The following is a 15,373-nucleotide window of genomic DNA, read 5'->3' as shown; positions in this document are numbered from 1 at the left end:
GCCATCCGTAGAGGTACGATATGCGTTTATGACTTGAACCATACAGTAGTAATATAATGCAAAGATAAAATACATAAGTATTGTAGTCACTTGGACAGCTAATTCTCTACTACATTCTTTCCCTCAACGAGGAAGAGAGAGAATGGAAATCGACTGTGTTCGTTCTCTTCACCAAGAGAACGAATTATAATATTATTCGAAGGAGATCCTCAAGTGAGAACCGAGGACCGAAAAGGACAGTTCAAGCTTCTTATGTTATTGGACCTAAGACTTCATGGACATCGTCTACAAGTCTTTTTTCGTGGCGAGACGCTGACTAATGAATGAGAGCTCTTCCGAATCTGTCAATGAGAGCTTATCTGCTTACGCGATAAAATGTTATTAAGATCTTTATCAATGAGAACTAACCCATTTACGAGACAAAGAGTTTCATTTTTGTCAATGAGGGGTCATCCACTTACTTGACAAAACGTTTATTGACAAAACAATTATTAACTTGCTAATGAGAGAAACCCACTTACATGACAGACAGTAATCCAGGAATTCGAGCCTACAGTCTTCCCGATTCCCACCTAAATCGAGGAAGGGGCAGGATTCCTGGTCAGAGACTGCTTACGGCAGGCAGGACCCTAATATTCCCCTTCTGCAGCGTAGTCCCAAACGTAGACGGAGGCTTTTTATGACACCTAAATTTGTTTAAAGTTTTTCTGGAGTTCATCAAGTCATAGATTCTATTGAACGCTCCCTTAATAGAAAGCGAAGTGGACATCTTGACGAGACCACTATTTCCTCTTCTTCGACGACGCCCACTGAGAGAGAGGAGAGCAACGGATCCTCTATCTGAAAGAGGGTTCGAAGAAGAAATTCGGGTATTCTCACCGCCAACTCCGAATCTTTACTAAGTTCCTGTAAAGGAATGTTTCTGGTGAAACGTTGAAACGTCCTGAAGAACGTCCTCTTGACAAGTGTTCTTGCAGGGATCCTACCGAACGTCTTGATGTGTAGGGCGCCAATCATTCTGAAGAACGTCCTGGCAAGTGCTCTGCCGAGCGTCATGCGTCCTGGAAAGCGTCTCGATGTTTCTGATGTCGAGCGTCTTCAAAAGACGTCCTCGCGAGAGTCTGCTGATATTCGAAATTAAAAATATCCACCGTCCTGAACAGCCGTTCAGATGGTGGAAACTAACAACGAGAGAGGAGAGCAAGGAACCGAGGGCCGAAACTTGTCAGCAAACAAGTCTTATAAAAGGCAGGTCTACATTTTAATAGATGAAGATGATGACGAAGTAGTCTCTTCTCTATTCGTAGGTGCGAGTCACTCCAAGACTCTTTCTCCTTTACGGGAACCGAGAAAGGGTCCTAAACAGACCGCGAAGCAATCAAATTCTAAGGCTCCTCTCGTGAAAGGGGGCTTTCTACTCGAAGTAGGGTCCCAAGAATAAAGTCGGAAATGTTTAATAGCCAACTCCGAAATTTTACGAAGTTACGTTAAAGAAACGTCTTGCGGAGTGTTCTGAAGATTGTCCAATAAAGGAGCTTCCCGAGGGCCATATTGAAGAGCGTCCACAAAAGCCTCATGCTAAGCGTCGACGAGCGGTCAACTAGTGCGCGCCTGACGTCCAATGGCGTGCTCCTGGCATTCCACTGGTGCATGTTTGGCGTCCACTGGCGCATGCCTGGCGTCCAGCTGAGCGTCCAGTTTTAACTGAGCGTCAACAGAAGCGTCCAGAAAAGCGTCACGCTACTGACAGGACGTCCATGCTTAGCAACAAGAGAAAAAACTGACTGCGCAAATCAGTTTGTCATATCTGGCAGCCGACGGAGCGTCCCTTAGGGACGAGCGAGGGACGTCTTGGCGAGCTGCTTGATTATGCAAAGAAGCTTGCCGGGCGTCAAGCTTAGCAGCTTGAACAAACTTCCTGTTCACACTAGAGCGAACGTCACGTATTCGGAGCGTCAAGAGGAAATGAGGGGGGGTGTCTTGGGAGAAGGAAAACAATCCTTGCTACAAGAGCAATGACGTTCCTTCCTCTCGACAGCGCGTCGAGTTCAATTATAAAGAATTATAGTATATAATAATTATATAAAATAAATAAAAAGAATGAAAAATTTCTAGACAAAAGCGACGGCTGCCTGTGTGACATCTTGCGTCTTTGTCACACTTATCGATATTAAGTATTGCCGATAGGGACGCCAGATCAGTGTGGAGTCCCCGTAACCCTCCTTCAGCTTTCGACATACCCTCTCCCTGGTCCTGGGAGTCCGACAGAGGTCCAGGCCTAGAGGTATTATAGGGCCGATCTGACGCTCCCTCCTGACGAGAGAGAGGACGTGAAGCCGTCCTCTTCTCTAAAGCTTCTTTTAGAGGGCGCGCGAGTCCTTCCAGAGCTCCAACCCCTGCGCGGGGAGGATGCCTCGGAGGACGAGAAGCAATCTTTCATGATTCGTTCACGTGCACTATTTTTGGCAGCCTGGGAAGCGTCAACAGGTTCTGCCGAAGGGACGCCAGATCGGTGTTCCCCGTAACCCTCCTTCGGCTTTCGACATGTCCGTCTCCCTGGTCCTGGGAGTTCGACAGAGGTCCAGGCCTAGAGGCATTATAGGGCCGATCTGACGCCCCTCCACAACACAAGGGGCACACTACACTTTCACAACACTGATTGGAGAGCGAGCACTTTAGAATCCAAATTACGAATGGAATCCACAATAACAGAAAAGGCATTCTTTCGTAGACATAACCTAATGGCCCGTAGGCCATACTACAGGGTTAGGCAAAACAAAGTCTACGGAAAGGTAGCAGTTCATTACCCTGACTTCTGTTTTAGTGATGCAGTTTTTTTTGAGGAAGACACCCTGATTCAATCACGCTCTAATTTGCGTACATACGAATCATATGTCTTCCCTTCGGAATCAGTCAAGCTCTCACACTCCTTACATCGATCTTTCGATAAAGAAACATGCTCTAAACACACCGTGCATACCAAGTGAGGATTTACCAAAACTTTCGGTAGCCTCACCTTACTTGTGCAGACAACACAGTCTGAAACTAGCCGAACTAGATTCAGACATTTTAAACAAAGGTTAATTAAAATTACGATAACGTATGCCTAGCCACACATCCAAGTCAATCATCCAAAAGATAATTAGGATACTTAGCGGCAATGGAGAATCAAAATCTAGTCGGAGGTAATGAAAACAGGTGTTTACATTACGGGTGACAGAGAAAATCTGATAGAAAATGGGAATGGTTCCTGATACCGCCTCCCAGCGGCGGGAATGGGTACTAACCACCTGGCGCCACTGCGTGTGCCGGGAGTTTTGAAATTCTGTCGACTTCGGAGAAATACAGCATATATATATATCTGTGAGTAAGTTTCATGAACAAAACTATCGTTTGAGGTGTCAGACGTGGGATGATTTCAAAATTGCATTAATTGGGAAGTGTACAGTACTGAAATGCAGATCGACGAAGTCCTAGCTCTAAGGGGTATATATAAAATAGCAGAATGAAAGAATTATCAATAATAGCATGTTCAGCCCTTATCTCAGATAAATTCAAAGGATGGCATTCTAAGCTTCTAACTTCTTCTTGGGTTAATGGTAACACTATATGAGAATCCTAGATGTGTCACATAATGCAACTTGCATTACTGAATGGTATGTTGCCAGATGCATTGGTGCGTTGTTTTAATACTAGAATTGACAAAACTTCTACTGAGAAGACTTTTACCTCTCACATTAAGAGGCATATGTCTAAATGTCCAGACCCAGATCCTACAATCATAACTTGTATTGATGACGCTCAAGTTAACCATAATACCACAGTATTACAACATGTAAATGTGGTTAATTCCACAAACCAGCCAATCAAATGTTTTAATTGTAATTCTGCCGGTCATTTCAAAGGTGACTGCAGGACTGAATATACTGTAGTATTCATCAGACCACTGTCATAGTTATCAGAGAAAAAAATAATCAAAATGGGAATAAAAACAATCAGGGCAGCAACAGATCCAGTTCTGCATCTACAGGTAATCACAATAATAAAAAGAAATTTCACAGTAAGAAAATCTAGGAACAGAAATATCGTAACCACCATCAAGGTAAAGCTAACATAATACGTTCTAAGACCAAAATCAAAGTAGTTTGTCATCTCCACAAACTTTTCCAACTGTCAAAGACAAACTAGTGACAACTTAGATATCTCTAAGGCTAAGAATGATTCTGTTGAGTTGCATGTAAGTAATAGGTTTCATACATTGACTGACCAGTGTAATGTTCAATCAGATATACAGGAGAGTGTTAATAATTGTAATTTACCTTCCACTCATTCATTTTTAGATACAAATAGAATACTCACACTTATTCATAGGAATATAGAGGAAAGACCAGTCATTAAGGTGGTCAGTACACATCATAAAACTTTTATACTTTGTTCCTAGATACTGGTAGTCCTCGTAATTTGATGGATTTAAAATCTCATCAATTGCCGTTTCCAGATTATCCTATAGAAAAGACTGACATTAAGCTGGTAGATACAGGAAATAACAATTTAAATGTGATAGGTGCTGTCAGAATTCAGTTCAAAATAGGCAAAATAACCTTAACTTATTTCATTGTAGTAAATGGGATGAACATGCACCCAGTTGTTATTTTGGGTTATTCATCTATGTCTATGAATAATATAATATTGGTTCCAGCAAAGCATGGTGTTTTTAACAAGGGGAAATTCTTTAAATCCTCCCATACACTTGAATCCACATCAGATTGTATGGATGTACCAGAAATGACAATGTCGAAAATTGCATTTTTCCTAACTATACAAACCTGAGGTCCTTTAACAATAGGAAGTAGCTTAGAACGGTCGTAAGCTTCGAACAAGGGGAGAACGGTAGTTAACTGCTTGTCCAACAGTCGCGGTAAACAAATCACTTTGCTTTTGGCCCATGCAAAATACGCAGAGTGAGGGGTGGCATGAGGAGGGACTATATGTAAAGGACCTCAGGTTTGTATAGTTAGGAAAAATGCAATTTTCGACAAATTTTCATTTGTTCCGATACGTAATACAAACCATCGGTCCTTTAACAATAGGAAGACTCACTTCTTGGTGGGAGGAATCTGAGTCTTTTGATGAACAGACTGGTGTTTGTCCATCCCTGGAATGCCCATCCCTGGTCGTAAGAGCGAGGGGAGGGATCCAAGCCTCTGTCCGATTGATCAGGGTGTGCACCGCAGGATCAATGGTCAGGCCTCTGGGCCAAGTACGTACTAAGAGAGAGGCAAGCGTATCTCTTCGTACCAGCAAGCAAGAACTTGTTCCTGTTTGCAAGAGACAATCATAAAATTATGGGTTTGTCTCAAGCTGACATCCACTTCCTCCCCCTTGTTGGAGGAAGTGGTGGATATACGCTCCTATCCCTAGTGAAAAGGATAGGATGGGGCTCTGTTGAGTAGCTCACCTGCATCTTGTCCCTTATCCCAGCAGGGTGACGACCGCTGTCCCTCTACCCACAGGTAGAGGGGAAGAAAAAGATGGGAAGAGGAGCCAGTCACACTCTCATTCACTCATCCTTTCTTACGGTCACACCAGGACTCTATGCTGTTCAGCCTGCGCGGGTCTGGGTTCGCTACACAACGTGTTGAGCAGCCACCACGGGTCCCAAGGAAAAAGATCCAAGGACCTGTTGGGCAATATCCCGAAGGGTAGAAGGAGGTGCATGTGGTCTGGTTGGACCAGACCCCTGCCTTCAGTACCTGCGCCACGGAGAAGTTCTTGCGGACAAAGCAGCATCTTCTTCGCATCGAACGGCGGTGAAGTCCATTAGGGAAGGGATTGTGAACGACTTGAACCGATCGTCAGGGACCGAAGGGTTCTGAGTCTTCGCTACGAAGTTTCGGTACGAAATCGAGCGTCACGGATCCCCATCCCCCCTGGATGCTTGACTTTGCAGCAGAAGTCATGCAGTTTCCTCAGAGGAAAAGAAGGGAATAGTCGCATGACCTATCCCTCTTCTCGTCTTCGGTGATGTCCAGTACCCATACTGGTCTGTCCGTCTGCCACGAAGAGTCTCGCATCCTCCTATCCCCATGCAGCGAAGTTCTCGGTAGTGGATAGGACACCGACACTCCATGGTGGGTGTCGATGGTATGGGTACTATGACAAGCTATTAAGACGAAGTAATGATTGCTCTGTAACAACCGAACTAAGTCAACAGCGTAGTTCGTAACTGACTCGGGCGCTCTGACAGCTGCCGACTGACTGCGTTCGGTAGGAGGCAAGTTGTCCAAGCATCCGAGTAAGTCACGTGACTTTCGCCCTTTAAAGGGTTTATGCCGAGAGACCAAACAAAATAGTGTATTTGTTTGTCACCTATGCCGGACGGTGAGGTGATATTCTCTAAGGCATGTGCCCAACAGGCGAAAGTCAATTGCCTTCTAGAGACCGAGGTCCCTGAAGGCAAGACATTCTCATAGTTGTTGAACTCAGCTAAGGAGAAACAACACTATGTGCCATTGAAGATGAAGGTAGACATTGGATGCAACCTACGTCTTCACATACGAATCGAGAGAAGGATTCTCAAGATTCATAACCTGTGCTTACAAATGACTGAAAACGCCAACCGCTATTTCATTGCTGTTCGGTGAGAAGTCGTAGTTGCAAGGAAACCGGGGCGTCTTCAGTAATGAAACACAGGGGAGAGCGCCTGAAGAAGAACTGCTTCTCATGGGCTGAATGTTTGGAAGTAGAGCTGACAGGTGTTGGAGTAGGCGATGTCTTTCAATACATCTGCTAATTCGGGGTGAACAATGAATAATTGCACACCTACGAATAAGAGATATTTTGAGGACAAACTCAGATTCCGCAAAAATCATTCGCATTATCGCAGTGCGATGTAGCAAGAGACTATTACAGAATTCTGTTACCGTGCGGTAAACAGAAAGATGAAAGTCGAAGAGATATCTCTGTTGTAAATTCTCGCAATACTGAAGGCGATGAATTCGAGCGTCACAGCAGTAGATGGTCATTCATGTATGCGAGAATCCCCGTTAATCAGACTTAAGTCCGTGATTGTTGGGCAGAGATACGGTTGGTATTCAATCAAAGCAGGGGAGAAAGACATAACCAACCGTGCATCTCGAGGCGGCAACTGGTACTGAAATGCCTCGGGCAATTCAATACGCAGTAGCTGTCGCTGACTCGTCATCCTGAGTTGCCAAGTAATCCTTTCCACGAAGGTATGCGTTCGGCTAGAACCACCGAGCATAAAAAGATATGCTTGAGCAATTATATTTAGGCGAAACGAATTTCGGTAAATACAAAAGCTGAAATGGTGTTGTCGTGACAAAACCTTAAGTATATAAAATTGAAACTGGAAACTCCTGGGAGGTTGCAGGCAACCCCGAGTTGCAGTTCAATTAGAATACTCCTCGTCTAAGTCGCAATCCGTAGAGTAACTAGGATATGCGCCTACCCCTCGGACAATTCAACTGCTTAGCAGAATCATGTCGCGAGGTTAATATACGTAGTATATTTGTAGGATTCTGAACAACGATCTCCATCCTAAATTCTTTCCTTCAAGAAAACAAAATAAGGATTGGAGATCGACCACCTTCGATCTCTATCAAAGAGAGTGAAGGAGAAGTCTTCCTCGAAGGAAAGCTTCAATGGTGTGAACGGAATAACTAAGACGATAGTTCAAGCCAAACTGGATGTTCCCGTCTGTTCTTCTCTATTCCAGGTTGGTCGCCTACTGTGAGATAGTCTTCTTTTAGCAGCAGTCTTCTTCCCAATGCTAGAAATTCCAGAATTCGAGCATAGGCGAGGTTCCCGATTATCGTGTAACAATTATCGGGGATTCTCGTCTCGCTCATTTTTGGACCGTGGTTCTCGCCTAAGTGTTTTGGAGATCGTAAAAAACTCGAACACTCTGAATGCGCTAGAAATTCCGTAGAATTCTAAGCACTCTGCGAAACCCCCACCGAATTCGTCAAACAATATCGGCTGGTGGTCCTCTCGATTCCCATAGAAATCGGGAATGGGGCAGGATCCCTCCTCAACGACGGGACTTACGTCAGGTAGGACCCGAAGGTCCCCCGGTAGCGCAGCCCCCAACGTGGGATCCTACAGAGAAATCTCTGTAGGATCCCTCCCATTTCCTTCGTAGCCGTAAGGAAAGAGGGAATGGGGGAGGAATTGGATACTGGCTCGCCTTTCCAGTGGAACTAGCAGTTGGGGAAGAGTAGGAGCAGCCATCGCCGCCTCTCAGAGTCTGGGAAAACGATCGTCAAGAGAAAACGTTTTCCCGAGGAGGGTTACGAACTCTCACTGTAGGCTAAGGGTCTGCCGCCACTGTGAAACGTCGTCTGGGTGGGACTGATCGACACCTGACAGGAGAGAGCCGATACCGTCCTCGACTCATTCCAGTCCTCGTCGAGGTCGAAACCTCTCAGGAGGACCGAAGGAGTATTTAAATACGGTGTCCGAAGACACGTAGAAACGCCGCTGTCGCAGTAGAGGAGGTGGAAGTAGCTTGATCGACCGGCCAGAACTGAGAGAGCCTTCTTGTCCGGAGACGAGAGACTCTGGTTCAAGACAGAATCGGCAAGCTCCGATCGCGGCAGACCCACCGTCGGTTTGGGTTCCCTCTCGGGCCCCAAAACGACTCTAGCAGGAGACGTGGGCTGCTGGGTGGGAGCGGCAATCCTTCCCCGATCGTCGTTGCATGCGCTGACGAATCAAGCGCCATAACCTCAACAAAGTTCCTCTGGATCTCGGAAGTCATAGCATCCTGCAAAGTAGGACCGTCAAGCCCCTCAAACAAGAGCATTCCGAGAACCTCCCCCTTAAGGGGGCCGGCCGGAACCTCTATATATGGAGGTATAGGGCGAAAAATGCAAAGTCATGAAAAAATTCATGGAGCTTCATATGGCAATTGAGAATACGTATAAGAAATATCGTCAAAATTCCTATTACTTTCGTAGTTACAGGGTTATTAGTTAACGTAACTTCAATAAGCCTAAAACATTGATCCGTACAAGAAAATGCAATATTTCTTCTATTATCGTAAATTTTGATAATTATTGTCAAGGAAATTGGGAGAAATGGCATCTGTAGACATTCCCCGAGTCGAGAAGGAGACTTCAGGCTCAAGGCTACAACTTTTAGTGCGATCACAGACGTCGAGTAGTCTACACGTTCCATTTCACGTCTGACATTCGCCTGCTTTCAAGTATGTTTATGTATGTTTCGGCAAGAATTTCATCATGCCAATGAGGAAAAGACAAGGGAAACATCTCGCTAACATACAGACGAAGAAAAATCGCTCAAGTATTATTACAGAATATCAAAATATATGCGTAGTTAGTGAAGAGAGAGGGGAGGGTTGCTCAGTAACGCCCCCGTCTAGCTTGACAGCACACGTCACACTGTGCCTAAGGCTACGATCTTTGAGCAAAGAGATCTTCATTCATGATAAATAACAAAGTTTTGGCTTTTTAATGCCAAATGGAATATGAAATTCATAATAATCATGATTTATTAAATTGTCTTTGTAAAAAAAGTGTACGCCTTCGAGTTTTACCTCTTGACATTCTCTTGCAATTACGTTTGTTTATCTTTGTTTCGGGCAAGAATTTCATCATGCCAAAGAGGAAAATACAAGGAAAACATCTCGCTAACATACAGAAGAAGAAAATTCGGTGTAATAAGCAGAGTTAGTGAAGGGGGAGAGAGAATTGCGTAGGAAGGAGTGCCCCATCTTGCCTCAAGCAGTGCCCCAGGCTGCGATATATGAGCAAAGGGATCATCATTTAATATTAAATTATGATAAATAAAATAGTTTTGGTTTATTAATACACAAAAAACAAATATACATTCATAATAATCATTATTTATTAATATTGTCTTTATAGATATACGAAGGAAAAACTTTAACGCCCGTATCTTAAAACTATACTTATTGACCTTCAAAATCTCTATTTCACTTAAGTTTTAAAGCTATAACATTGGAATTCTTGGTATATAACTCAGAAAGACATTATAGAACAATCAAATAGAGCCCTTTTTTCCAATTTTTGTTTCGTATTTTTTTTTATAAATTTTTTTTCTCCTGATTTATAGGGTTTATTTTTTTACCATATTGAAAAATTCATATCTAGCAAAAAAATGACTTTTAGAAAAAAAACTCTCCATTCGATTGGAGGTCTACATCAGGTCTATATATGGTAGTAATCCCAGGTCTTAATATTAAATATCAAGGAGGAGATAGAATTTGAAAAAAATGGTTATTTTCGGGATAAATCGGCCTGGCGTCACAAAACCGAAGGTCAGAGGCGAAAATCATATGCGGTTTGGAGATGTCCCAAGTCACCTTATTAAGTGGTATGAATATCAAAGTCCTGTCCTTAAAAAAAGGGCATTAGCCGGCCGGCCCCCTTAAGGAGGAGGAACTGCGATAGACCCCTCTCGGATTCCTCCTGCCACTTGCGCGTACGTCCTGGTCGGTCCAAAGATCGTACCTGGTACTTACGGCGTCGTGACGGGATCGTGCGGGGTATGCCCCTCACGATCACCCCGCTGTGCCTCGCTCTTCCTGGTGCAAACCGAGGAAGTTGCAGGCACGGGAGAGGAAGACATGACGCTCCTCTTTCGCTCGCTGGCAGAACCAGCGGGCTTGGAGGGCTGCAGGCGATCGCCACTTTGCAGGCCTAGTCGAGCCGTTTCCCAGGGAAACGGCTGGACCGAGAACAGCGGCCCCAATCTCGTGTGCAGAGGAGCTGCTGCTGGTCCCCCTATCCGCCCGGTCCCTGTGGGAGTGGCGGTCAGGAGACCTGCAGAGACCACTGTCGCGGTGAGACCGGTGCGTGTCCTGAGGCGCGTCATACCGCTGGTACCAGCCGAGGCTGGCACCAACGAGGGAAGAAACCTCTTACCCAGCCAGCTCGTGGCTGGTCAGACAGTCACGTCTACCAGGGTTACCAGCTGGTCGCTGCGAGAGCGGCCGCTGGTCTGGCGAGAGTCACATGAGCGGCTCTCACCAGCTTCTGCTCCGTGCCACGTACTTGGCGCCGAGCGAACTCTGGCGCCAAAATTTGGCTATACGCTCTCCCGCGGGAGATCGTATACTCGGACGTTCTCGCGAACAAGAGACTGAGCCGGAACCTGGCGTAGCGGCAGTGCCGCAAACACCAGGCGAGGAAGTACCGGTGGTAGTCGGTACGCCTCTGGTCCCCGTCTTCTTCCTTGCGGAAGGGGAGACAGGCCCTGTTCCCGAAAGAGCAGGAGGACCAGCAGAAGAACCCCCCCGTCCCACGGGTTACCAGCTGGTCGCTGCAAGAGCGGCCGCTGGCCTGGCGAGAGTCACCTGAGCGGCTCTCACCAGCCTTCTACTCCGTGCCGCGTCTTGGCGCCGAGCGAACTCTGGCGCCGAAACTTGGCTGCACGGTCTCCCGAGGGAGAACGTACACTCGGGATCTCTCGCGAACGAGAGACCGAGCCGGAACCTGGCGTAGCGGCATCGCCGCTAGCACCAGGCAAGGAAGTACCAGTGCTAACCGGTACTCCTCTGGTCCCCGTCTATCTCTTCCTTACGGAAGGGGAGACGGGCCCCGCTCCCGAAGGAGCAGGAAGACCAGCAGAAGGACCCTGGTGGGACGGGCCCTTAGAAGTTCCCGAAGGAGACTTCTTAGGGGGGAAGGCAGCCTTCTTCTTCTTCGGCTTATGGGCCTTAGAAGTTGAAGGGGAAGAGGCAGCAGCAGACGATGAAGACGAAGATGACACTTCCTCTTCTTCCTCTTCCTCGTCAGCTCATGCAGGACAGTCGTCAGGTCCTCCATCCAGGCCGGAGCCGGGGCTATTGCCGAAGCAACACGGCCCGACTGCACCTGTCCGGAAGGACCTGGGACTGGGGAAGACACACCGTGGGCAGGACCAGCATGGACAGGCTCAGGAACCAGGAGCGACAGGAACAGCAAGCAGCTCAGGAGCGGCAGGAACAGCGGCAGCGGTAGACCCAGAAGGGACAGCCAAGCCAGCAGCGGGAACCACATCAGCGGCAGGTACAGCAGGCCCAGCGATCGCCTCGTAGAATCATCGGCAGCCAGCGGGAACCTGGGTACTGGCGGTCCAGGGGCGAGCTGCTGGAACAGCGGAAGTCTGGGGCAGGCAACACGAAGAAAAGAAAACAGGCGGCGGCGGCATACCCCCCCTCGGTACGGCGGTGGCCCTAGTAGCGGCAGATGGCATCACCGACACAGCCTGGGGAGTGTAGACCAGGTGGGGGGGAGCAGCATAAGCGGCCGTGGAGGTAGTAGTGGAGACCACCCCAGACCTCGCTAGACGCTGCAGCAGCCCGTGGATGCTAGGCACGCTGCCGCCGCGGTGGTCCATACCTGTTCCAAGGTCGTCTCCAGCGATGTAGCACCTGCGGTAGCACAGATAGATTAGTAAGAGGGGTTCCCTCACACACGGGGGGAAGACATGCCCCACCCCTAACGCAAGGAAGACCCCAAATACAAAATAAAACGAGGAAGCTGAGCGGGGGGCAGGAAAGAAGACGAAGAATCGGATACCAAGGGAGTCGCGGGAGAGCTTTCCGACGACTTCCTGGCAGACCTTCGCTTCCCCTACCCCCGCACAGCAGTGAAAAGTAATATGAAAATGAAACAGAATACTGCCCTTGTGATTCACTTCATAGAACTTAAAGGGGAAAAGATAAATTCCCGGGTAGTAAGACGGAAACTTGATCCATAACAATATGATGCTATCATAAAATATATATGAAAATGAAACAGAATACTGCACTTGCGATTTCACTTTCACAGAAAATAATCGTAAGGATCAATTCCCGGGTAAGAGTGAAAATTGATCCAAATTAAAATTGATGCAAATAAATAAATGAAAATGAAAAGAATACTGCAATTGCGAATCCACTTTCATTGCATTCTATCATACAAAATAAGAGGCTCGTGCCAAGCGCAATCACGCTCTCGGCAACGAACGCACAGGGCAAAAATATAATGAAAAGAGTACTTACATTTTTCAATTACACACTTTCGCCCAAAATACATGACTCGGCGCAAGAGCGCCCGCCCTCGGCACCGAGACATAATTCAAGGGTTCAATTCATGAAAAGAGAGGAAATCGCCGCATCTACAGCGATACCTCCATGTTGGTTCATAATTAAGTAATGAAAATGAAAAACAGTGTACTTACAGTTTCATTTTCAAGTCAAACAAACCATTAGTAGAAAACACAATATAAACAAAGCATACGACGATGAAGCGGGCAGAGAGATCGATGACGAACACGTCCTTCACACCCGCGGCCGAAAGCAAAAGTGATTTGTTTACCTCCCAGTCGCGCCGAACAAGCAGTTAACTATCGTTCTCCCCTTGTTCGAAGCTTACGACCGTTCCAGCTGCCGCTAGCTACTTCCTATTATTAAAGGACCGATGGATTGTATTACGTATCGGAACAAAGTAAAGTTACTACTTAAAAGAGCCAACTAGCATTTGGAATACTTTATCAGAAATAAATGAAGCAACTAAGGATAATTCCTTTTCACAGGTAACTGCTAGTTTAAAACAGTATATACAACCTAATAAACCAGCATATATCCTTGCAACTGGAAAGAAAGTCTTACCTGGGACTGAGATCATGGTATTAAATGAATCAATTAAAGTTCATGGTTGTCTCAACAGAAACAATTTATACAGTTGATAGCAACAATCAAACAGTAATAGAAGTTTACAATCACTTAAACAAAAGAGTTAATTACAAATGAAAACACACCTTTGATGGATGTTGAGGTATGCCACCACAGGATTTTATCAGTAGCAGAAATAGAAGATGGTCACTCATCAAAAGACAATGACGTCATAAATTCAATAAAAGATAAGTTGTTAGAGGATATAAAAGACATAAATGTCCAGAAAGATTTTGAAAGCCTTTTTTACAAAGTACAGTGATGTATTCACTACTAACACTGGCTGCTTGTGAAAAACAACTGTAATAGAACATTGGATAAGAATGATATTGTATTTTACAATAAAGTTTTGTACATACTTACCTGGCAGATATATACTTAGCTTACGTCTCTCGTCTCTGACGTCACGACATAATTCAAAACTCGCGGCACACGCGACAGGTAGGTCAGGTGATCTACCTTACCCGCCGCTGGGTGGCGGGTGTATGAACCAATCCCACTTTCTTGTCAGATTTTCTCTTCCACCTGTCTCCTGAGGGGAGGCTGGGAGGGCCATCAATCGTATATATCTGCCAGGTAAGTATGTACAAAACTTTATTGTAAAATAACAATATCATTTTTGTACATGAACTTTCCTGTCAGATATATATATACTTAGCTGATTGACACCCTTGGAGGAGGGTAAGAGACAGATAACTAACTTAGAAAAAGGGAAAGGGGAAACAACACCTGTTGTAGGGTATAAAAACCTTGGTTCTAACCTGATTAGGCTGAAGACTTCATAGGTACTGTCTATTAGTCTGCATAGCCTGAAGAGCTACAGCGAGGGCGTGACCTACAGCTGAAAAGACTCCTTGGGTCTACCAAAGAGATTTGATATCCGCTTACTCAGTAGAATCCAAGTTGGATCAAGTCAAAGGGGATTCGCCCTCTTATATGACAGAACCTGTTCCACTACCATTGCAGGGAGCTACAACACAAACCCGATCACCTAACACCTCTAATGTTGTTAGCACTACGACCAGAAAGAGATGCCTACCTGCATCATCTTTCATACAAAACATTAAAAATGATATTGTTATGTTACAAATAAAGTTTCATACATACTTACCTGGCAGATATATACATGGGACGACGGAGTCTTAGCTATGTATATATCTGACAGGTAAGTTGATTGTATGAAAACACAATACCAAAACAGGGGAAAAACTAAATAGGATATGTTTCAGCTCCCTGCCCCAGCACCGAATCCGCCGATACGTACGGGCCTACCGCGAAGCACTTGTCATACGTAATTTTGACGTCTCTCGGGTAGTGGTTATGCGAATACTGAATTACATCTCCAGAATGTTGCTTTCATCAGATTCTGAAGTGACATATTCTTATTGAAAGCCAAGGAAGTGGCAATGGCTCTCACCTCATGAGCCTTGACTTTCAGGAGCTTGAAATGCTCTTCCTCATATGCCATATGTGCCTCTTTCCACTAGACTTCTAATAAAGAAAGACAGTGCATTTTTTAGACAATGGTTCTACTGGGTCCCCTTACAGAGCACCATAGTCTATCCTTAATGCCCTGAAGAGTCTTCTTCTTCTGAAGGTAATACTTTAAACTCCTAACAGGGCAAAGAGTCCTCTCAGGTTCTTCCCCTACAAGGGCAGATAATCCTA

The 15,373-nt window shown here is 45.7% G+C and overlaps 1 protein-coding gene across 1 annotated transcript in view; it reads right to left on the bottom strand.

Moving 5' to 3' along the window:
- Positions 1 to 15,173, bottom strand: part of LOC135206354 (pre-mRNA 3'-end-processing factor FIP1-like) — a 301,272-nt gene extending 286,099 nt beyond the window's left edge. The window contains exon 1 of the mRNA XM_064237774.1: positions 15,123 to 15,173. Within this exon, the coding sequence (XP_064093844.1) occupies positions 15,123 to 15,173 (51 nt within the window). The remainder of the gene's footprint in view (positions 1 to 15,122) is intronic.
- Positions 15,174 to 15,373: the final 200 nt, after the last annotated feature.

This window comes from Macrobrachium nipponense, chromosome 29 (assembly GCF_015104395.2).
Source record: "Macrobrachium nipponense isolate FS-2020 chromosome 29, ASM1510439v2, whole genome shotgun sequence".
Classification (NCBI taxonomy): Eukaryota; Metazoa; Arthropoda; class Malacostraca; order Decapoda; family Palaemonidae; genus Macrobrachium; species Macrobrachium nipponense.
The sequence above is the reverse complement of the archived record's forward strand: the minus strand, read 5'-3'. Positions and strand labels throughout refer to the sequence as shown.